The following is a 25,887-nucleotide window of genomic DNA, read 5'->3' on the forward strand; positions in this document are numbered from 1 at the left end:
TAGTGAAAATTTCGTATTGCTTTATTTCTTCCTTATATTTTTACATTTGCGGTAAACACGTTTTGCGCCAACTTAAGACAACAAAAAAATCACCGAAGAAGTCATGATCCAATCTACTTATACATTAGATAACATTTAATTCTCTGCCGAATTTCACAAATGGGCTGGATCCAGTAAATTTCACAAACTACGAGCAGCGTTTCATCTCCACGCAGCGTGATCATGTGACTTACCTGTGTGGAGCTGCCGTCGAAGCACGTGTCAAAGACAAACTGCTTCTCGCGTGTCCGGTTGGCCCTCAGGATGTCCTCTGGGTCCTCCATAGGGTCCATCAGCACCAACATCTAGGAACAGGCAGATTAAGACTGATGATATTTAGCAGAATAAATATATATATAAAAGAAATCGGACAGATGACAGACAGAGAGAGAGAGAGAGAGAAAGAGATGACGGACGGACGGACCGACAGACAGACAGACAGACCGAAAGACAGACAGACACACAGACAGACATACAGACAGACAGACAGACAGACAGACAGACAGACAGACAGACAGACAGACAGACAGACAGACAGACAGACAGACAGACAGACAGACAGACAGACAGACAGACAGACAGACAGACAGACAGACAGACAGACAGACAGACACACAGACAGACAGACAGACAGACAGACAGACAGACAGACAGACAGACAGACAGACAGACAGACAGACAGACAGACAGACAGACAGACAGACAGACAGACAGACAGACAGACAGACAGACAGACAGACAGACAGGCAGGCGGGCAGACAGACAGACAGACAGACAGACATTCTAGTGTAACTGCGGATGTATTGGCAAAGAAATCCATTTTGAGAATAATATGATTGGAAGCTTCTGCATTGGCAAAAATATTTATAACATGAAGATTTTAACACCCCACAAATGATGTATAATTAGATATTGATAACTATTAAAATGTTACTTTTGATAACTTGACCCTCGTTCTGGTTAAATTGTGCTTAATGCATCTGCGTAAAGTGGCGTCCCATATAAGCGTGAGCTGCCAGCACTGACAACACAGAGACGACACTTTCCGATTGTATTGTATTTTTCGTCGGAACGTGTCGTATCTGATTAGCCAGTGCGCACTTAACTGGCGGATCTGGGACGATATTTACGCCCAGTTTTCCCAGAACGCGGCTGACATGACACTACTCAATATTTATGTCATACGTACTCTGTCCTCGACTTTGTGCGCTATGCACGTGGCTCCAAACAAGATTTCATCCTCGTTCATGGGCCGGATCCGCGTGCATACCTGCAGAGACACAACAACAAGGCTGTTGGTATACGTGAAAAAATATCAGTTCACTGATTTGATCTGGTCGTTTTGTTTTATTGAGGCTAGTTTTGATCAGTGTATGAGAGTTTTGCATTGTTCAGCTTTTAAGTGCAGTTGCTCTGTCAGAATAACACTTCTGTGAAGAATATATTATCAATAAGTGCCTCGGCATATATTGCAGCGTTTAATTATATAATGCAAAATGTAAATTAACCAGTAGGTCATTGTGGTACCTTTTTCGCCACGCTGACATTTATACTGGTACGCAAGGTATATCCACATTTAGGTGACCATTGAACATTTACCCTGTACCTATAAAGCATTCAGTATATTAAAGAAACGTATAAATCTTCTAATTTCAAACATACAAAACATGCTTTAATATTTTGTTTGCAGAATTCAAACGTGTATTTATATGGAAATGTTTAGACTATGTATGTTAAGTACTGTTCAACAGTGCATATGGCTGAAATGAACAAGATGCTTTTAACTAATTTGAACATACACGTGCCTACCTTTAAAACCAGCGGATGTTGAGAGTGAATTTCTCTCATGGTTAACCCATTTAAGCCTTGTGGACTCTCCCATCCTTCTAAATTGGATCAATTTATTTCCCAAATTAGGGATGTCTAGTATATTTATTTCTAAATTTAGAATATTTCTTACAGAAATTCCTTTAAGCAAACAGCGCAGACCCAGATGAGACGCCGCATCATGCGGCGTCTCATCTGGGTTTGCGCTGTTTGCCAAGACCTTTTTTCTTGACGCTAGGCATAAATGGGTTAATACTTCCTTAGTAATTGCGGATAAAATATATGCGTCAATGCCGTTAATAACCGCCCTTGTGGGTGTCTCTCATACAACTATCACATGCATGAACACAGCCGTAGAAATCATATATTTTTTACAATAGCTGAAGCAGTTTTGCGAATAGAATGAATCTTTACGAGTAAACCTATGGTATTTTTAAATAGTGTGTGTTAACATTTCCACTATCGAATTGCTTAGATATATTGTCTATGTTGCGACACACACATAATTTATAGATCACGTATTTTATAGAAAAAAACACACTTTCTATACCAGGCATTAATGACCGTTTTTAAACTATAGCAGGACCGGTCGTGTATATAACTAAAAATATCGTCTATATACTAATAAAGTTTGACTCCATTCGCAGTAAAACAAACTTACAGTTACTCTTGAGGACGGATAATTTCTTTTACGCCCCATGTAGATTCCAACCGAGATAAGAGAATAAATCACTGAAAGTTGATTCTATCCATCTTAAAGAGCTCATTGTGACCCCAACTATAGCCCCACATCACTCGTCTATCTACTGTGATCACTTGCTTCTAGTCCTCGTATTACCAAACAATCGCCTGAATCATTCCACACCTATTCGCGCGCACACTATAATTATAAGATATTCCAGTAATCATTGATTTCTGATATATCCGGTTTTATCCGAGTGTCACTTTCACGCACCACAATTTGCGACCAGTCGAATATCGATATACATGTAGGACCATATCAACGTACTTGACAACACCGTACGTACGTTGTTCGTCTGAGATTGTTGTGTAATTCAATTGTAAGATGTCTTTCTGGCGCACTGACAATGCCAAAAGTACTAAAAGTGCACGTTACCTAAATGGCCACAAATAAGATTCGTACCGCAAAATGATATCAAATTTTTTTTCTGATACGTATATATTCTTAGAAGCTCGTTTTTGTTGCATTTTACAGAAATTCTGTTGAATAAATATAATGGGAAATACGAATGTGTATGCTTCATTCGTTTCTTTTTGTTTTGTTTTTTACGTCGATATTTTTCAAAGCGATACCTTTGTTTGATATTCTAGTTAAAGAACTATTCCTATCATCAATGCTCATGATATCCTAAATTATAAGTGAATGCATGACGTCACATATTTCGGTAAACAAATATTGTTCTCCCTGATCCCAAAACAATATGCATTGGTTGTTGTGGTTACTATTTACGTCAACAGCGTCGCTTCGTGACCGAAAAGACATCAGAATCTTTTTGCACGGATACTGAACGTTAAGGTCATACATGCCTTGCAAACGAAAGGACTGTTTGATTCTTTACAATTGGTACATATTGACAAGATTGGTTAGTCTGACGATATTTAATATTAAAATTGATTATCATCTTTCATTATTTCCAGTTAAATATTAAAGCATTTCAAAGGATGAAGATTCCCCATGAGAAGAAACAGTAGCTCAATATCGTCAATAGCAGACACGTATTTACAAAAACGGTATCTATTTTTTAACAAATACCAGCAATCCCACAACACTATGTCTTTATGACGTTTGCTCGTGGATTTGCAGCTGTAATTATATTCTCGAGATTGTGCGATGGCACATTGTTTAAAAAAAATACAGTAAGATATGCGGCAGGACATTTCGTTTGATAAATGTACAGAATTATTGAGAATGACAACGCCGTTTTTGCAGATACCCTTAACTGACAATCGAGCGCAAGGGATACCGACCAAGTAAATCCAAAGAAAGTCTCGACGTGACGTGCCTTCAAAATAAAGTTGCTAGGCGTTTAGAGTACATGCTTTGCTCTACGATATTGTCATCTATGGCGTATCCACGTTTCTTTTGTTTTTCTGAATGGGCAACGTTCGTCATCATGAGGAGGATTCACACGTAATACTGAACGAGAATGCCTGCATTCCGAACAAAAACACGCGCTTGTTATGAGCCTACGTTGCTTCCATCGCACATAAGGAGGAGATGCCTATCAAATATAATTCTAGAATTATAATAGATTAAACATCAAGCACCAACGTGCAGATCTCAGCTGCACTCGAGTATAGTTTACGTGTACACGCGAACGTATTTCACGCGTTTACAAATATATATAAAAATCAACAGCAATCAAGAAGTTCTCGTCGACGTTTTCTTCTCATACATAATGCTACATTTTTGTCTGCTTCAATTGATGTGAGAATTAAAACTCTGACATGCGAAACATATCTTAAACATTGATTTTAATTTGATTTTCATTTACGTATCGCTAAGGATGGAATTTAATTTAGCTATAATGCTCTCTTTGTCGGAACCCACAACTTAGCTATGCTTCTTAATTTGGCTTTCAAATCTTCGTTCGCACGAAATTATCAATCGTGTGTATTTGTTCTGTGTCCAAGTCAGTTCGACAAATGAAATTCCGCTGTATTGAAATTCTAACATATGGTTAATGTAAGCCTTGTCGTATTTACCGTTATCCGATACTTTATAATTTATATATTAATTAAACAGATTTTTTTAATGTTTATATAGTTTCTTTATCTCATAGGTGACTCATCAACATTAATAAAAACGAAATCTAAAAGTCATTTATCTCACGCTAGATAATTGAGTGACACTATAATATATTCGGTGGGTTATGACGATGATTTATATGGGCTGTTCTAACAAATATATCAATGTTTCTCTGACTAGCTTCCGTCGAATTTTCTCAAGTTATATAGTGAAATGTAAAACTATAATTTAAATCGGTTTACATGCTTAATATTACAGTGATTGTACTGATTGATATGCAGCATATACCAACAATTCATTTCACATTTCACAAGGAATCCTTGTGTTCGTAAATAAATATTTGCAAATACATGTATGCGCATGTCAACGAGATCTCTTATATCTTTCTTTTTTTTTCAAATTCGAAATATGATATGTCTTTTTGCATAACCAGACTGTAATAGACCAGTGAAATATGTAATCAAAGAATTTATTTAACTGCAAAATCAAGATCCGTTTATGGGTAACCAAAAACGATATTACGTAGGCCTATTCAAGAGAAGTTGATTTCGCACATTTTCGCTTCCAACATTGAACTTGTCTTGTATCGTTTCTAAATAGTGTGTCATCGAGTAAGTTTAAGGAAGTGAACATTATATGATATGACGTACATTGAATTTGAAGAAATGTTAATGATTTCCCCAGATACAATTCAACGTAGTGACGTCAAGAACTATAATTACATGTCATGTTAATGTTAATAACAATAACGTTCTCAGTGATAGAGGTGATAGAGCTACTAAATGATATAAGGTAAGTTATGTTAATGACTTAAGCATGCAGGCAAAAAATACACAAACTAGTATAAAAAATAAACATGCATACTGTCTGAAACAAAATTTATTTTTTGCTTAATAGAAACCAGCCCACATAAATGTTAAAAAACTTAAACATGCTAGCAAGAGATTGGATTGCGAGCAAACACCTTTGCATAAAGGGGAATTTTACATATTATTACAAGAAACCGTCCAAGCGTTATACGTGTGAATCAAATTTTAATATGCCTATAATAAGATGCAGATGATAAGTATGAAAACGATTTGACGCTCGAGATTTTGTTGGAGATGTGATATACAGGTACATTTATTTATGTTTACGTCATCTTGTAAAATGGGTATTTTTGTAAACTAAACTATTGCGCGGTCAAATATTTAACATCACATCTTTATATGACGTCTGCGATGATTGCTTAAGAAATGATCCACGGGTAACCGTTGGTTATTGCGGTAATAACCAACGGTATGGAGTTCCGATGCGTAGGAATTAAACCACGAGGGCGTAGCCCGAGTGGTTTGATAACAAGCATCGGAACGACACACAATAATCAACGGTTACCCGTGGATTATTTCTTTCTATAAATATAAATGAGAATTATATTAACCGAACTTCCTCCACTTTTCCGCGAAAACGTGACGTCACTACAACAATTACAATCAAATGACGTCGTCTTCATTCATAAATGTGCGCGGACAATCAACGTGACGTCACTTTAAACAACCATTGGTATATCGGGGAAATAACCAACAGTAGTTTTTCTTCTTTGTATAAAGAAAAGAGGCAAGTGTCGTGGTAGAATTAAGAAATAATCCACGGGTAACCGTTGGTTATTGCGGTAATAACCAACGGTATGGAATTCCGATGCGTAGGAATTAAACCACGAGGGCGTAGCCTACGCATCGGAACTCCATACCGTTGGTTATTACCACAATAACCAACGGTTACCCAGCGATTATTTCTTAATTCTAACACGATTTCATTAATAAGTTATCCGCGATTTAAAGATTATAAATGAGAATTATATTAACCGAATGTCCTCCACTTTTCCGCGAAAACGTGACGTCACCACAACAATTAAAATCAAATGACGTCGTCTTCATTCATTAACAGTGCGCGGACAATCAAATTGACGTCACTTTAATCAACCGTTGGTATATCGGGGTAATAACCAACAGTAGTTTTCCTTGTTTGTATATAGAAAACAAGTCACGTGCCGTGGTAGAATTTCAGATATAAGATCTCGGTTGACTCCTTACTTTACTTCTTCGTCTTACTGACGTAAACGCCAATATCATAATTGCGAAGTCGGTGGGTACTGACGTACTAGGGATAAACAATTCTTAAAAGTTATCTTTCACATTTTCTTTTATTTTATGCTCGTAATGTAGATAACACACCTTCGCAGATGGTAAAAGGTTCATCACTAATTTGGGACGACACTTTACGCACCTGTATTAAGCCCCTTTTTCCCAGAGCGCGTATCATATATATACGTTTGATGGGTGTATATCTCGAACAGACTTCGATCTTTTACATTTATTTTCATTCAATGATTTTCAAAAGAGGATAATCACTTACACATATGGAGAATACGTCTATAAATAGCATTCATTTGTTTGTCAAAGGCTAAAACTATTTCATCTATTTGAACAATTTTGATCTTCATTGCTCTCCATTGATCTCTTAGATGTTGCTCACGTATACAAAGAATCATTTTTATCGCGTATTTTATATCTTTTCGACGTCGTTAAAAGTACTTAATTGTTTACAACGAGGAATTATGATAAGTACACAATTGAGCGTTCAACCATAAATACTCGTCCTCAAACGAATATCAAATTAAATTCAACCATAAAATTAAACGGATGAAGGGTAGTATTTAGCATAGACAAATATAGCACAAACGTTCGATACGACCCCAAGCATAGAATGTTTTCAAGAAAAAAAACGTAATTTTTTTCACAAACATCTCCAAAACAATGTTTGTAGGTACGTCGTCAAAACTTCTTTTTCGATATTTTCTGTTTACGTCGATGCCCACTTTTATAAGAATGTGATATGACATGGTGCAGAGACTTCTTCAGGATCTCTATTTGACTTTTTATGTTGTTATGTTTTATTAAGTTAGAGGACATGATCAAATGAAGTGACATTAAATCTCAATAGTCAAATAAGTAAATATGATTGGGCAACATGGATAAAACAACTTAACCTGAAAATAATCAAGCAAGTTTAGGTCTCTACAAAAATAGGTCGACTGAGTTAGTGGAAACAGACCCAAACTTTATATTTATATTAGTAAATAGTAAATTGGATAATTATACCGTGATTATATATAATAATAATTCATTATAGTCCGTTGTGTAAAGTAGCTGCCAATAACACAAAATCATAAATATTTATTTGTGAAATTTGTATTAAGTGAAAACATACTGTGCATACAAAATGGAAGATATTCGGGTCGGTACATGCTTCATCAGTAAATAATTCTATTTTTTATATGATATATACATGTACATGACTGACTTACTCGCGCGAGACCACTCATATGGGGGAAATTTAACATTTGGGATGCAAAATAGCTGGCCGCTGGCCGGAGAAACGGGGTTACCGCTCAAGAGGGGTGCATTATATAGTGTTTATCGACGGTCGCGGCACACACCGGCCGCCTACACGGGGCGACCGGCGATGAGGGGTGACCGGAAGTAGGGGTTGGACTGTATGATGCTTATTTGAATTACGCAAACTCCTGAAAAAGACCGAAAAATTACCTTAAAAAAACACCAATTGGTGGCATTATGCTTGGGAATTACATACAAAAAGTTTATTATAATGAATTGTTTATAATCGTTTATGTTATCCAAGTTGGGCGCATTTTCCAATAAATTTTAGGTATTAAAACAGTTAAATGTTAAATTTATTTGTGTTTTTGTAATTTTTAACAGGAGAGACACTGAGGAATAAATACGTTATTCTAATGGTGATGAAGATAAACTTATCCTCGTCATGACAAAATGGCTCTTAAGCGAAAATATGAGGCCAGTCGCACTGTCTGTTTAAGAGCTACATTGTGCGCTATTAGGTCACGCACGGTTTTGTGGTCTCATTCGCGGGAAGGGTAAGGTCTGACCAGAATGTGCGACTGTGGCACGCTGGTCTGGAGTTACACTGGTTGCAGTTGGTATAATACCCAAATTCGCATGTCGTGAGTCGATTTTCAGTTGCCAATATAAAAATACTCGCTCTTGGTAACAGGTAAATACCATTTATATGAAGCTAGCTTTTCGTCAAAAGACCGGTGTACTATTTAACAAAACTTGTATATATATATCCATGGGCACAATTACGTTAAGATACTAGATTAAAAACATAAGGATACAATCATATAAATTATTTTATATCATAAGCAATTTCTACCATCAATTTTGTTGGTACACACTGACACAGTCGTGTCGTGTACGGGACTCCATCTTTACAACTTTTGGGTGGGGCGGGTTTGGTTGGGGCTGTACCATTGTACATGGTTTTGTTAGTTTACACACCGTTGCTACGAGTTTTCATGTACGAACACGTGGAATTAATTAGTAAAGTCTTATAGTTTACTATATCATGCTATTAAATGCCTGTGAAATTTCACACAAACTATCTCTCTCAAACGTCATTTCTGTTGCAAATGCAACTATAAACGAAGGCCGCTTTATAAAAAACAACAACAAAATACAATACATATTTTTATTTAAATATTCCAGTTCAATTAATAAATTCTTCCACCGCCATTAGAATCAATTCAGGTCGTTTATTTCTGCGATGTGGACGTTAACAAAACACTGGATAATACTGACAAAATGCTTCTTCTCTGTCTGCCATGCGAACTTAATATGACATTGCAATCATATCATTATTCCTGCTTGTTTTGTATTGTCAACACAATAAATTGCCATATTGTAATGCTTACTATTAGCTAATTCGCACCTGAACAATAGCACCGATACCAATTCTTCAAAGTAATTAGTTATTACAAATCTCAAAATGTAGATTATTAGATTGAATTACCTCACCCCGTGCATTTAAGCCTGAAAGGCTTTTGTTAATATGGGACAACTGAAGATTGTATGACAATGTAAAAGCAACCCGCTTTTAATTTCATATTTAATCCATATTAAAGCGGATTTGGCATTTAAATATCAATGCATGCTACACATTGTACAGCCTGTTCTAGTTCATGACAATATTATTGTATACAACTTTAAATACATGCTCCATTTTCGTTATTGCCACGCGCGATTTCGACACCGTTTCATGGCACGATCTATGTGCCACAATACCGCATGTCCATATCAGTAATATGCATGATACATTTATTACATTTTTCACACTGCCGTAATTTACGATGTCACGCCATGTGGTATCCATTTAACGTGATGAATCAAATGTGAACGAAGTAACTATAGTGAAATAACAACAGCGTGAACTGTCTTCGTTTCTAATACAGAAGAGTGTAAGCTAGTGTAAGTGAAATACAATGCCTGTTATATAGACAATTGTAATGTACCTTACTATGGAAAACGTATAAACTGATAACAACACTTGGCTTGACCAATTCCGAAACAAGGATTCTAATTCGTATAGCAGAACAGGGTTGATTCAAATTAGCGGTATCATTTGTTCTTAGTCTTTGTTCTCAAGCGACGATGTGTCCTTTAACGATTACAAACATTTCGAGTAACCACGGAAACAATAGTTGATAATTTTAGTACAGAGTGATATTTTGAGTCCTTATTTATCTGTAGGGAATCTATAGTGATAAATGCAGGAAAACATTATAACTATTTCACAATCCTTTTTAGTTCAACTGAGTTGCTTGCTTTCAATTGCCATTTTTTAGATTCATCCTTAAAACATTTTAACATATTTTAAATGCTGACGACTTCATTGACAATATAAACATTGAGGAGACTTGAATAAAGACAGCCATTAAGACTTTCCGCGCATATATGTGCAAACAGGACTATTGTAGAATATAGCACAAGTATGGCTCTAGTCGACGATAAATTAGACACATTTTATTTTGGCTATGCCATCGGCTTCAGCAAAAAAGTAAACAAAAATATGTGTTCATTCGAATCAAACGTCTAATGTATAAGACTTTAGTTCATAGATGAATGCATGAAAACTGAGTCTTTTAGTATGTATGCATCACATGGACATTATCGCAGCCTACTATGTGGGTCACAGCTCAGATCGATATTGGTGGAGGCGATATGTTGTGATCAATTATTTAGAAATGAGACTGCCCTAGTTAGCACCGTGGTTGGTACATGAAAGTCCCACCGCTAAGGGCCCATGTAAGTTTGGTTGGTTGTCACCGAACCGGACAGGTGGGGTTTCCTCCGGGTAATCCCGCATCCCCCCTCTCCACACGGTACAATACCAAACCGAAGTTGAATATATGATACTAACAACGAACAAAGCTGGACACGGCAAGCTGTTATTAAAAATTCGTTCCAACGTTCATCAGTCTAGTGAGTACATTAGGTAGAAGTGCTTCAGGGTCTAACATCATGCAGCCTTAGGCGCGGAATGACATCATAAATTTCGAAATACACAAGCACATTAGAAATGACAATACATTTAAATATATTTACCATGAGGTTTTGCTCCCCTCCACCTTTTGATTTTGTTTCTGCCATTCTTCACTTGTAGTATTTCTGTTTTGAACTCAACGAACAAACGCGAGTACGTCATCCCATGTCTTGTTTTGAACAACACTAGAACTTCGTGCCGGAAAACAAATATATTTCACTTAACTGTTGACTTATGCCCGTTACATTCACACACACACAATTCGTTCAATAAACACCAGTTCTAAATATAATCCCTTTCCCTACAATCAATCGCAGAAACACAATGATTTTATGTATTTTCGAAACGATCCACTTCAGAAATGGATTCAGTTATTATTTAAAACACATAAATATTCTTTTATAACAAAAACTTGAGTTATGATTTATATGAAGTTTTTTTTTATACACTTCAGTTATTATGACAAACGACAAAATAAATAGCAGCCACTATGTCCATATGTTAAACTCTAAATATTTCATTATCGAGGGCAAGTCGCCTGCGAATACTCGCGCCGGATTAAATGGCAGAGATCGATAGCTGTTCGAACGTGAAATATCCAATACTTCAATCGAGCCCGGTCCTCATGGACTCGGTGAAATATCAGCTTATGGCAATCTTTGTAAAGGTATTGATGGGTCAACATTACTACCCATCTGCCTTTGTATTATCTTTACATCAGTGCGTCGTCGGTTGGGCAGAATATTGAAATACCGGGTTATAATTTGATTGATAAGAGATTTAAATATAAAAAAACATGATGTATCATAAAAGCACATGCGTTGCAATAAGGATAAGATATACAAATACGCGATAATTAGAACATGGTTTACGTCAAATATTTATTTACAGGTGTTGAATCTATTAAAAAACACACACAAAAAAACTTAAATGCCTATTTCAAAGTAAATATATTACCGCGTCAACATATTAAGTTTATTCCATTTAATTATTTATTCCATATTATATTTGAATGGTTTGATGTCTGTAAACGGGAACAAAATATAATAAAAATGCAACTTTCAAATAAAGCTTGATTGTAAAATACAGAAGCGATTGTAAATTAAGCAATATTCATGAAATTATTTTATTGCATTAGCGAGCTTCTATTTGTAAAATCTTCGTTCACGTAATTTAAAATCTCGATACTCTTTATGGTCAATAATAGAATTTACAAAAAATGAACAAAACAAATCGAGATTTTTTTTATTAAATAGTATGGTATTGTTACTGTTTAACTTGTTTTTATTATAAAGTTTACATTGTGAATATTATTTTATCAGATAATATGGTTATATTTTGAAATATTAAAGGTATACACATAATGTTCACACTTAATACACAATGAAACACATTCGAGAAGAAACAAGCTTTTTTTTTGTTTTCTAGTGTTTCGGCTAGGCCGCAAATGCACTTCATCGCACATACACGAGCAACTGTTGAAAACGTTTCCACTGTGCCATTCAAGCTTAAGAAGAAAATTTGGAAGAAAGGCGTTACAATCTTTCTATTTTATTACTTTATTCATCCGAGTGATGATACATGAAACGATATATTTAAAACAAGGCTCTTACACAGGGGTGTTTTTTTATATTCTTATTTGACACTTTGGTAAAAATTGTCATTTTGTCAAATAAATGAACATGTCCCTTTAAGGCTGTTGTATTCATGCTTTATTTGGTAATCGTAGAGCAGTTAGAGGGAAGTAATTCCTTTTCTGTCTAGCTCAATATGCGTTGCATGGATTAATCGTTACTGCTTTAATCGTCATGGATAATATGTATACTAGATTTGTGTAGGTAAAATTGTTATAAAATCGAATAGACACAAGACTATGTTATCATTGTAACCAACCAAAATACCCGCAATAATTTATTTATTTATTATGCATACTATTGAACATGACATCCTGAGTGTTTTTAAATGTTCTAGTGATGCGTAACAAGAAATATATTTTTAAAAAGATATTCGGCGTATATCCAGACTTTGAAATAAAGCTAGAAAACGTTTACGTTACGTTTTTTAAGTTAGTAAATTAAAAACAAAGTTTTGAGTATTGTTACGTTCTTTTTTTCACTTTAGAGTCGCAAATCGACCGCATGAAATGTTTGATATGAAGCGCAATATAAAAGACTACATAAAAGTGTTTGTAGATACAAATTTTACTACGTGAGATCACATGTATCCTCACATCACTTATTATGAATTTATTTCTTCGTCATCGAAACATATGGTATGTTGACATTTGATAAAGACGCAGTTTTCTTTTCAAACATTCAAGTAATACTGTTACATCCACGACATGCGCAAATTGGTTTTATTGCACGTGCGAACAGCGTAGTGTCGGCTCAGGTACTATTTTAATGTACCCAGGGTACCCCGAGTACGGAAAATATACTAAAATGTACCCGTGAATTCTAACGCTAAATTGGTCGTTGTCGGCTTTAAAAAAAAATAATTATGACCATATGTATGTGAATGTTCTATCATGATGGCCTTTATATTATCGAAACTCATACTCAAAAAGGATGTTGAGGCAGGTTTTGTTCCAAATGAATTTTGTTTCGTATCCGTAGCACGTTTTACAACATCGGATTTTTGGGCGGTAATAAAACTCGGGTACATTCTTAATTGACCGGTTACGTTTTAGTACATTTTACGTACCCGGGGTACATTTAAGTATACTTAAGAGTACCCGGTGGTACATTATAGCAGTTGCCGAGCCGAAAATGACCAATCGAGCGCATGTTGACGTACTCTCAATCGAAGGAGATTACACTCGCAAATATGTTGAAAACAACAAAAACCATGATTCTGATTATCGTGAACCACAACCAAACCCATGCTTAAATGCGTATTCCACCACCTGAAAGTTGAAATTATAACACAAAAAACATATATACACCAAACATGACCCCAAAATCGGCAAATTCTGCCTTACTGATGACAATGTTGAAACAATTAATCATGCAAGAGTAATCTAAGAGGATTCGTCAGATTATAATACACAGGAATACATTTTATCAAACGTTTAAATTTTGCCGCCGTCTAAACTTGATTGAATCATGGAGCGTGTCACAGAGAAAAGGGATACTTAATATTCACACACTAACTAATAGAGGTAAAGTGAAAGCATTGCCGTGGATTACATATCTAATGCATTTTCAAATGTGTTAATGTTGGAGCTTAAAACTAAACACAAAAATAAAATGGTGAAGAACAGGCTGGATTTTTAGATTGGCGTGTGGGGTTGATATTTTTAAGGACAGAGCATGTTATTTGTTATTATTCCATATTGAAAAACGACACTTCTTACCCACGTGACTTCCGGTACATATATAATATACATGAACTTCGGTGGTATGTCGCGAACGTTGGCGATTCATTTGAAAGTTAGTTATATGTCCATGCTTTTTGGAACTTTTCTTTGGTTGAAAATTGTTTCTCTGATCAGTTAATGGTTATTCCAATATTATTTTACCGCGCTCAGGGAATGCAACGCTTAACGTATGTTCGAAAAGAAGTACCCAGATTAGTCGGTGGAGTATACATGTGAATCGGGGACGACACTTCCCGCTTTTTTTGGAATTATTCATTGTAAGGAAGTCTCTTTTACACGAAAATCCAGTCTAGGCGGAAAGGGTGGTAACTGATTAACCCATTGCACAACCCGACTATATTATATGGTCTGTATATGACGCATTCAGTTTTGAAGTGAACACGTCGAAGAGTATACTAAATATTTAATTTACCCTTTTTACACGTTTTTATTGAATGGATCATTCCGGTTGACGGCATCTAGGTTCCGTATCTTGGAACTCTTGCCTAAAAGATGTTTTTACCAGAATCTTTGCACTAGAAAACTTCATCAAAATGAAACATTAAACAGGCTCTGAATAGCGCGGATAAAAATGTCGTTGCTCTATTTTAATACAATAAAAAACGTTTAAAGTACTAAAAACAAGACAATGTTAGAATTATAACCGCTGGGAGCAGGCGTTTGTGAACTAACTAAATACGAATTTAACTGCAGTTTCATCCCCTACAATCGTGTGTATGTCGTTCTCGAGGGAGGCGAGGCATTGCGTAGAGCGCGCTAATGTTTTGCACGTAAATGATTTACTATGCATGTTAAATATTAAATGTTAACAGTTCTCCGCGGGACGCTGAAAACTGCAGATCAGCCCGGTCGTGAGGAAAGACGTCGAAAATGGATTTGTTCACGGCTAATGCAGAAAGTGCATCTCATAAGATTTTTGCAAAATTGCATAATCTGTAAGACGAAATAGTTTCCCATCAAACACGACACCCACTGAAGACAACGATCTGGAATAAAGCCCATGAATAAATCATGTATATTGAATTAAATTCATCTGTCATGCATTTTGTTTTTATTTTACTTTTCGGCATGAACGAAATGCAGAGGCAATGACTAACGTACTCACATTTTGTTACTATTTGATGCGCACACAGTTGAAATAAACCGCACCTACATGTGTACATATATGAGGGTGAATTCTATTTGACAAGTTTTAAACGGTAATTCGTAAGGTTCAATTGCATAAAACTAAAATGTTTGTTTACATAAAGCACGAGCGCGACGTTAGAACGTGCAATGTAAGTTATGTTTGATACGTTTGCGTTAATTAAATACACTAGGTATGTCCGATACGAAACGTCTGTAAACGAGAATGTCTCATGAACACGAAATACAGGGAGGCCGGCCTGTGAACGTTTTGAACAAAGGTCCGCACATCAAAATGATGAACTGTTAGTTTTCAGGTATAATCCGTTTTCTATGTAAAAAGTTTTACCAGTTATCACAAAAAAATCGCTATAAATAAAAACGCTCTTTTCAAGTACATTTGTCGTATCCGTTGCTGTTAAGTTACTTTTCATATAATTTGCAGACGATGAAGATTATTAATTTGAGTACAATTCTAAAACAAAACCAAAACCAAAACAGTTAACTACTCGTTGAAAAACAAATCGTTTCCGATTTAAACAACTCGGCCACTGCATGGGGCGAATCGTGTAAGAGGTATGCCATAACATAAAGATCAATCACCGTTACCACGGCGGTATACTTCGACGTGAAAAAAGCTGAAAATAATCCCCGTAGCATTCTCCATACTTTCACGGTTCTCCACTTTGACCGTTGAGGAAAAAATGGCCAAAAAATATACTCAACGCTTACGAATAAACATACACATCACGATAATGCCCATGTCTGCACGTAGACCGTATGTCCGTTATGTTCACTCCTAAATATAGTTAAAGGCAAGAACATAAGTTTATGCCATATGAAAGTTCAAATTTCCTTTTTTTTCCGAATGTTTGCGTGTCAAAATTTTGCCGGGTAAGTTCGCATGTACAAGGTGATGTCTGCATTTACCAGTTTTGAATGTTATGTAAGTTCGCGCGTAAAACTATTGTCCGATAAGCAACAACAATAAGATTCATACGAAAATGTGAATACTTGCATAGTTTAATGCGAAAGTAAATGGATGCTGGAAGAAACTTATATTAAACCGCGTGAATGCATTTATTTTCACTGGCTTACACGTGACTCAGTTAATACGAAGTTGGAAAGGTTGCCTGGCGAACTCAAATGTTAAATGCAGCAATATGGAGTGTTTGGGTCTTATTAAAATAGATACTAGTACTTTAATAAACAAAGTTCGTTAAAAGATGTAAAAAAATCAACAAAAGTCTTTTCCTGCGAAACTATGTGAACACATAAAACTGTCAAAAGTAATGAAAAATTGACGGGATCATTTAGGACAATATTTTGATAAGTAACCGCACTTAACTCAAGTGCGTCTGACAGGTGTCCGGTTTGTAGGCGAAAATGGTGCTTGTTAGGGTGCTAAAATTGATAAGTTGTTCGACGGAGTTTAGCCCCAAACTATTGGAGTAAACATACACAATAAAACGAAAAAATAAACAATTTTATTCCCATTTTAATATAATCAGAGGCGAGGCCAAAGCACAGATTATAAACATTTTGATTATATATTTGTTGAAAATAAGTAGGATTGACCAACAAGTCTACAAATTGTAATTAAGACAATCTGATGCATGGAAATGGGACATGCGGGCGCAAAAAATATATACAGGTATCTAAAGATGTGTTTTATTTTCCGAATAATAGGGGCTACACATCGTACGAACATCTGGAATCCGAAGAACCTTATACATTACTATTTCAATTAATGTGAAAGTTAATGTAAGATATGTCGAATTCAATGCGTATTGTTATAGTTTTCGGATAATTATTTTTGCGTAAACGTACATATACAAATTCATTTAACTGATCATCGACAAACACCATTATAACTCGGAACAATTGTCTTCACGATGCATATTAAATAAATTAGAAATTAAATACACTAGGTTGAATATTTAAAGACTCTAATCATATTTCGTTGACCCACTCTCCACTGAACGGTAAATCTGGTACTGAGGAAATAACAAAAACTCTTACATCATAAAAATAATAACTCTGTCAGATGAACTAGGTTATCTCTCGAAGACAACAATGAACAATGATAGTCCTATACATTCTCTTACGTCAATCTGGATCGAAAACCCCGCAGTGAGATTATGTTTTGATAGCCATGAACATGTCATTATATGCTGAAATGCCACGTTGCCACATAAGAGACATTGTATCAGCGGAGCCATGTGGATGGGTGTCCGGTAAGCGCAGTTGTGGGTACAAGCGCTTCTGACCTTGTCGACCGGGGTTCGATTCCCGTCCACAGAAGCCTGTGAGTTTGGTCGGATGTTATAATATCGGACAGGTGGGGTTTCCTCCGGATACTCCTGTTCCCCACCCACAACACTAGACCACGCCAAACATTATATATCTTTTATTAAAAAACAAATGGAAATTGCAGCTTTAATTAAAAAAAAAACCTCACTACTTTCTTGAGTTTAGTAAGTTGATTAAGTAGGAGTGTTGTGACAATTTCGGGTCCTGACATAATGCAGCCTCAGACAAAGAGGTATGTCATAGAAATCGAAGTACACATACACGGATCCGTGGTCTAAAGCTAACTACCAGGCGCCAGAATCAATGGATCCAATGGAGGTTCAATTTACTGGGTGCTTCAAGTCGGGTACTATAAGACTAAGGGGTGTCTCCTGTATATCGCCATTTTTTCTTTAACCCATCTACCAAGCGATTGTTATATATGGCCGCATGCAATCGATAAAATCACGCACCGCTCGGGTTGTCGCTGTTCTGTCCCAGGGTAGCACCGCTAGCTACCGGTATTTGTAAACAGATGCCAAGGCGCTGGTCTGCAACTTGTCGAAAATATGATTTAATGAAAACAATGTGTTCGCCCCATCAGTCAACGATGATGTGGTTTTCTCAAACGCGGAATATTTACAGTTTTTATAAGTAGGTCTATTATCTGTAAAAATGCATACAAAAACGCTGCATTAATCATACGTAAAAATTCTTTTTTTCGGGCATCTAGTGGGTATTCGATTCCCGATTCGGTAACATAACTTTTATGTGGACTGAGTTTCAAATTATCAAACGACCATTTCCGCCCCACCACTGAGTACATGTAATTATCGTAATCACGGTGAATCTTCGTTTTTGCCGAGACACATATACTAGTACATGTTCAATTCTATTTTGAGAATGTACGATTCCCGTTTTCGAACGTTGTTACCATTTTCAGGACATATAACATATGTCGAACAACGAATGTTTCATTTGCGACATCCGTTGAACAAATGATCCGCATCATTGGAAAATGGGTCTTGTGAATATGCGACCAGCGTAGCTCCAGATCAGTATGTGTATCCTCGCAGTCTGGCCAGGAGTTTCCCTTTTCGCTATTACGTTTAGTTAGCGGTCGCGTGGCTGCGTTACTGTGTTACTGTGTGACTGTGTTAATTCTGGCCGCATATAACATAAGACACTATTTCCCATGACGCAAGTTTAATACACTCAAGTACGACATATGCATGTAATCTTAATAACTCGAACTATTGAGTAATACACACGAGATAATTATTACAAAAAGTAAAACGAATGCAACATAGTGATCTCAAGAAGAAGGTTTGAGGAAGGTATTCAAAAGGAAATGCCTCAAATAAAAAATTGCTCTGGAGTTTAAATGAATTCGGCGCCATTCATTTTAACAATCGGAAAGAACGTATAAGTTGCCGTATAAAATATTATGCTGACATTTGTCAAATATTGCGGATGCCGAACACCTATGTAATACAGTCAACATTCGACTTCTTCAGTACAAACACAATTAGGAAAATTTGCGTCTCGAGCTATTGTGGTTGCCCTCAGACTAGTTTCTGTTGCGATAAAACGAAAGGAATCGGGTTGAGTCTGAGAGGTCCTTCTGGATAAGAAATTAAACACCCAGAAATGTTCCTATCCAGGTATCTGTAAACAAAAGCGACGAAATTTTGATACATTCTATTAGCTAGAAAAATACCTATCCAGATTTCTTGCATAAAACGCTCGCGGAGCTTGGCTCTTATACCCGAAGTGAAAATTAATGCGGAACATTCAAACGTGGATAATCTGTGAAAGTGATAATCTCCAAAAGTCAACAATATTTTGGCAGAAATCATGCTAACTCACTTCTCATCTTGCGTAATGCAATTCGCTATAAATGACGTGCATTTAATCGAAACGCCTGCATGACTTTGCGCACGTACTCTGTGCATTATATGCGCGCCAGTATCGAAAGTCTCTCAGTTTGCACGTGGTGATGATGATGCAAGGTTGATAAAGCGACTTTTCTAGTACGGAGAAATTTTCAACAACTTGCGAATTAATTTGTTTAGGTAAGTGTGCTTTTAAAATCTCTTTAATTGTATAAAGTGTTAATAATAATAATAATAAACAAATTAATAAATAATAATAATAATAATGATAATAATAATAATAATTATAATAATAATAATAATAATATTAATAATGGTAATAATAATACTAATACTACTACTACTAATAATAATAATGCATAATCATAATATACATATTGCTTACATTAGAGGTGTAATACTACTGGTGATTGTAATTGTTCTAATGACAGCAGAAAATGTACATTTCAATGAGTATTGCTGATTCAAACATTAATATATTTTGTTCTGGAAATTACAGAAATCCCATATTCTTTACATTTTAGTACGACGAAATAGTAAAAAATACACACTTTGTTGGGCTCAATTGACTATAACAGATCACCGATCATGACGCGGAGGCGTGCCATAATGGATGGTCATGTGGTCCTCGTGTTCTTCACGCTGTCCATTCTGCGGCACACAGCCAGTGCAATTGTCGGAACACAAACAATTGACGACCCGTTGCTTACCGCTCTGATGGAAAATCTCCCATCTAGTGCTCAAATCAAACCAAAGAAGCTTTTTCGTCTTCTTGGTAACAATTTTGATCCAGAATGGATGAGTATCGAGGATCCAGGCCAGAAAGTAGGTCATTTGCAAACGGGAACAGATCATTTTGGCATGTCAAGTGAACGAGTGACTGACATACTTAAATATCTATATCATTTTAATATCGATAAAAACAACGGCACTGCAAATAGTATAGCGTCATTTTTACGTGACCTATCGACATGCACTGTGAAATATACGTGGGAAGATTTAGGACATTTGGTTTGGCCTCGTTTTGTAAAAGAGGGATATTGCGAAGAAAGTAAACCTTGTTCTTGGCCCCCAGGAATGACGTGCAAAAGGGGAAGTGTGGTTACATTAAAAATACTCAGATGGATTTGTACACGACACAAAGGAACTATTGACAGACGTGCTAAAAGTAACGCTAACCGAACTGGTGACAGAAAAGGGCCAGATGTGACATCAGTAAAGTTAAGTAATTCTCTTAAATGTAAATGGAGGAAAATTCCGCACGAAGTAACCACGAGTTGTGAGTGTCAATGCTAACCCGCAATCCTGCACTATGTGATTTTACAGACACTCCATTTCACTATGCTCCAGCACTTCAAGATTTGTCTTCCTTAATGTGATGGGTTGCTTACAAAGTATGATTTGTTGTTTTATTGTTATAATGTTTGTTATGTTTCTTCATTTTTTATTTAGCAATAACAAAAATCAAGGTTTGTTAAACAGATTTTCGTTGAGCTTGACAAAAGATCAATTGACGAAATGTACATTGTATTTAAATAATAAATTAGTTTTTATGTTTTAAGTTTGTACTATACAAACAATGCGATACTCGTCAATTTACATTTTTTATTTCCGAATGCAGCATATGCCTAAGTAATTATTTCAATCTTCAATCAATTAGCAAATAGTTAAGAATATGAAAAGTCATTATATTTCTATCAAAAGAAGAAAAAATACGTGGCTTCAAAAACCTCTATCTATCTAGCTAATACAGTTAGTTAACGGGACCTCTTCACAGGTTTTGGCATGTATTTTAGTTTGTCATTCAATACTTTATATTGATAAATGTATACATTTGATCTAAAATTAAAAAAGGTCCAGTAAAGAAAAACAAGAATAAAATTAAAGAAAGAAAAAAGTAACCCTCAACTGGGCTCGAACCACTGACCCCTGGAGTAAAAGTCAAACGCTTAAACCACTCGGCCATCCGTGCTCATAAATATATAACGACAACAACAGAGCTCTCCAAATTATGCAATCGTTTGCGTTGCAACGCTTTATGATTTTCATGTTTTTAACCGTCAAAAGATGCATATAATGGATATTTTAGAGCATGGTAAATGTGCAGTATTACTGTTCCCTCACACAAATCATAACTAAAACAAAAATTTGCGAATCTGAAACATTTTTGTTTTAATTTTTTCAATTTACCAAAACGTGAAAAGGTTTGAAATAAAGAAGTTTTCAAGAACTAAGCATGCAGTTTGTATTTTCTCGTATAAACTTAAAGATATAAATATATGATCTTCCCAATATACAATTTTAGAACAAGATATGCCACAAAGCTTCATATGTTATTTCTTTGGTGAAGTTAAAATATGTCATTTCTAAAACAAATCATATAAACTATCATTCAATTATAATTGCTTGCATCTGATTTCATTCTTTGTAAATCATTAATATAAACGTTAATACAATGATTTTGATTTAAGTCATAGACATTTACCGGTACCTTGAATTTGTATTTGTTGATAACTGATTTCGTATAAGCGCAATTGAATATTATCCGCAAAGTATCGCCTCAATACCAAGTACGTCTTAGAGCCAGCATGGGACGATGTCGACCAGAGAAACACAATACACGGTTTCCATCGAATGCTCTCATCAGCAAGCAGACCGCACTTGGCACGCGAGTAATCGTGTGAAAACATAGAAAAAATGGTTGATACTGATTACCGAACGGGTTAGATTTTTCTGAATTATAGACATAACGTTATGAAATGATTTAACGAGGTCATCAATCCTATTGATCACACGTATTCACTTTAGAATCGAATAATAGCTTAAAATAGAAGATCAACTATCGTCTACATAAACTACTTCATAACTAAAGGAAAACCGTATGATCTGTCAATACTATTGACTCAATAGTGTTTGATTGAACTTCGTGATCTGCATTAATGATACACCAAGTCCCCTAAATAGCCAATTGATACCTAAAACCTCACTCTCATACAGATGCCAGATCAACACGGATCAAATCCAGGATGATCCGACATGTGAAACGTGTAGCCTCACTGTAGCTCCGAGTTGATCCGCGTAGGTCCCGGGACGTCTGGGAATATCATTGGGGCTCCGGGAGGCAAACAGTTTTGGACAGTTCAAAATTGCCGTGCTGCTCCTTGACGATCCGGGAAGATGGCAGCATCCGGGACGGTCCGTGTAGCTGCCGTATAAGGTACGGGGACAGCTGTATTTATGCCTTTGTTTTCTGTGTACGTAATTGACAGTCCGGGAACACATTACAGACCAATGTCCATGGAGGAGCGTGACGGTAGTTGTACGGTTGTCTTCTGTGCTACCGATGATGCAACATGGGCATTTAGATGATGACTTAGGCCATGCTGATGCCGATGAGATGCCAGCTTCTGATGCAAAAGCTCAGGTTGAAAACAGTATCGTGCTTGCTTAAGCGAAGCGACTACAGACCAATAGAAACTCTCCCAAGCAGAATTGCCTACACCAGTAAAACGTATGAAAGGAGAACCATCTGGGTCCGACAATGGCTCGCCAGAAGACCAGGCCTGGCTAAATACGCACAGCTGATGAACGAACTCAAGAAAGCATACGCTTCTTAAATATCTTTCGCATGGACTATCAGATATACCAAGAGTTCTTGACAAGCCTTTAGCAAAGAATCAATCCAAACAAATAAAACTGAAAGCATCTGACAGCTGGCATTGGGTTGGCAAAAACATTGCGGTACGTAACATCGGGAACAGTTACCACTCTCTGATGTATGAATTAGATCATCCACCAGGTCTGCGATGCGATATTTGTAGAATGTGATAAGGAACCGATGTCCGGTCATGAAACGCCAGAAGAGTGGAAGAGCATCACCAAGCAGTTCGGCGACCGGTAGTTTCACTACTGTGTGGGTGCCTTGGGCGAGGAGCACATCGCCATACTGTGACCTCGGTGTGGTACCTCCTTGTACTATAATTAGTACCATTCCTTAATGTTCATGGTCATGGTCGACGCCAACTACAAATTCATTTGGGCAGTAATGCTATTCGTGTTCAACATAGGGTTCTACTTAAGCAAATCAACAATGATGACTCATCTTTCTCTGAAGCGTCAGTTTCTGTGGGTTGTGCTGATTGTTGTAGATCTGGTTTGTTTCTCCTAGATGTTGCTGTTTTTCATCGATAGTGAATTATGCTTGTGACGATCTTTTTGGAACTTGAAGGCCCACTTTGACAGTATGTTTCATTTTAGATGGCATATTGACGTTTTAGCCATGTATACGAGGTTACACCTTCAAAATTTGATTGCGGAATGATGGAATCACCGAAAATCATCATGCTTTTATGCAAGTTATTTCCGGTCCGGCGTATATAGTGTTTGGTCCGTAAGGCTGCCGTGTTTTTCCGTGTCGTTGTCGTGTAGGTCAGAGATGGTCCGTGTAGATGCCGTGTTTGACCATGTTAATCTTTGTCGAGTAGGTCCGTAGCTCTGCCGGGACAGTCCGTGTGGGCGCCCGGTTGATGGCGTCTTGGTGCCGGGTTGGTCCGTGTGGATGCCATGTTTCATCGCGATCGACGCTCAAAAATCCCAAAAGGCCATTGATCGTCCCTGATCTTTATCCAGACACAGCTTATTGTTCATATAATAGAGGAGTGTGTTTATATTAGCATTAATTGCTATTGATACCTTCTGTAATCATGACTGCAGTTTTAACGATCCATAAACACTCAAAATCAAAAAATACTTCGTGAAATAAAGTTAACCCATACAAAATCAGTGGTCCTTATAGCAACCCAAAATTACAACGCTAGATGTGGTCTGGTAAAATTGATTTAATGAGATGAAAAATTCTCGTTTTTATTTTTTGTGGGGAAATTTATTTCATTGGAATTTTCCGCGACGATATCCTAACATTTACATGCGAACGCGAGATGGCTTCAGGTTGCGTCAGAAGCACGACGTACGTAGTTCTCATGAATAATCATTATGTTAATAATTAACGGAGCTCAAGCGAGGACGTCATCCTGTAAGCGTATGTTGGGCAATACGTAATTGAATGGAACTGCTTCAATGAAAGAATTTGGTTTTCCCATGATTTTGAATTAGCCCGTTATCTAGTATAATATCGAGCGAACCTAATAGAAAGCACAGTCAGATGCGCTCCAATTATGCAAACAAACATAAAGCGAATGCAACCGAGCCTGACAGGAGATGAACCGTAAAACGCAAGAAGATGACATCGTTAAATGATTTTAGATTCTACAAAGTTGAAGAATGGATTTAACGTTTGTACACTAATGTTACTTATTTTGGGGTCTTATTGTAATGAACCTTAGTATGGCAATTTTGTTGTTGGAAGTTTTAATATACCGTAATAGTATCGGGCAGTGTTTATGGGTCTTTAATGGTTTACATCTGCAGAGTATATATTATCTACTTGGGACTATTATTCTTATGGTTCTAGACTTATGAAAATTAAAATTGCAAATAGTTATTTAAAGTTCGTGCATCTAACCAACAACATGTCAGTGAGCAATGATCAAAGCTCTGTTCGATGCAATGTGCACGGTCCAGCAATCATAGCAGCCTATGGATGTTACAGAAATAAATTAGTCCAAATATCCCCCAAAGGACTCATTTTTGGTATGATTTGAAGAAAGAATAACAAATATGATGATTTATGTAAAATGAGAAACTGAAAACAGTAAATACAATTATTTTAATCACCAAAAAGAAGTATGTTGACTGAATATCGGATTCCTGTAACACTAAGAAGGCATCTAAATAATACTAACGCTCTTAAAACACATTTGTATATTTATAGCAGCTAAACATTATATAATGCATAATAATAAGATTATTGTAAGCAGATCTAAAAAAAAACTTCGAGAGCATAAAACAACACTCCCATGTAAGCCGTTGATTGCATTTGTTCACAAACCTATTACCAACTAAAATGTTTAAATCTTAAATATATAACCCTACATAAAACACCGCCTTTTGATCAAAACTTTTTAACAGCATACCCACACGTACGTGCAACAAATTCCTGACAGCTGCCAGTTGTACGCGCAAATAACAAAATACATCGAAGGAATATATTCTAACCACTCGATATAGCTTCAGGTGTCAAATCAAGTTTTCTTGAAAGTGCA

General features: G+C 36.3%; 2 protein-coding genes across 5 annotated transcripts in view; one reads left to right on the forward strand and one right to left on the reverse strand.

Annotated features, from left to right (window-relative positions):
* LOC127866364 (kinesin-like protein KIF19) overlaps window positions 1-11,721 on the reverse strand; it is a 38,235-nt gene extending 26,514 nt beyond the window's left edge. The window contains exons 1-3 of one of the 4 annotated variants that reach the window (XM_052406843.1): window positions 11,098-11,721; window positions 1,229-1,309; window positions 234-344 (exon numbers count right to left, since the gene is read on the reverse strand). In XM_052406843.1, the coding sequence (XP_052262803.1) occupies window positions 234-344; window positions 1,229-1,309; window positions 11,098-11,142 (237 nt within the window). In that variant the 5' untranslated portion in view covers window positions 11,143-11,721. Of the gene's footprint in view, window positions 1-233; window positions 345-1,228; window positions 1,310-2,527; window positions 2,758-11,097 lie in introns of those variants that run through there. The other 3 variants (XM_052406844.1, XM_052406841.1, XM_052406842.1) reach the window with 3 other exon arrangements.
* Window positions 11,722-19,811: 8,090 nt separating this feature from the next.
* On the forward strand, window positions 19,812-21,995 carry LOC127870253 (noggin-2-like). Its single transcript, XM_052412890.1, has 2 exons — window positions 19,812-19,906; window positions 20,251-21,995. Exon 2 carries the CDS (start codon window positions 20,315-20,317, stop codon window positions 21,020-21,022), a length of 708 nt encoding a protein of 235 aa, XP_052268850.1. The 5' UTR covers window positions 19,812-19,906; window positions 20,251-20,314; the 3' UTR covers window positions 21,023-21,995.
* Window positions 21,996-25,887: the final 3,892 nt, after the last annotated feature.

This window comes from Dreissena polymorpha, chromosome 2 (assembly GCF_020536995.1).
Source record: "Dreissena polymorpha isolate Duluth1 chromosome 2, UMN_Dpol_1.0, whole genome shotgun sequence".
In the NCBI taxonomy this organism is placed as follows: Eukaryota; Metazoa; Mollusca; class Bivalvia; order Myida; family Dreissenidae; genus Dreissena; species Dreissena polymorpha.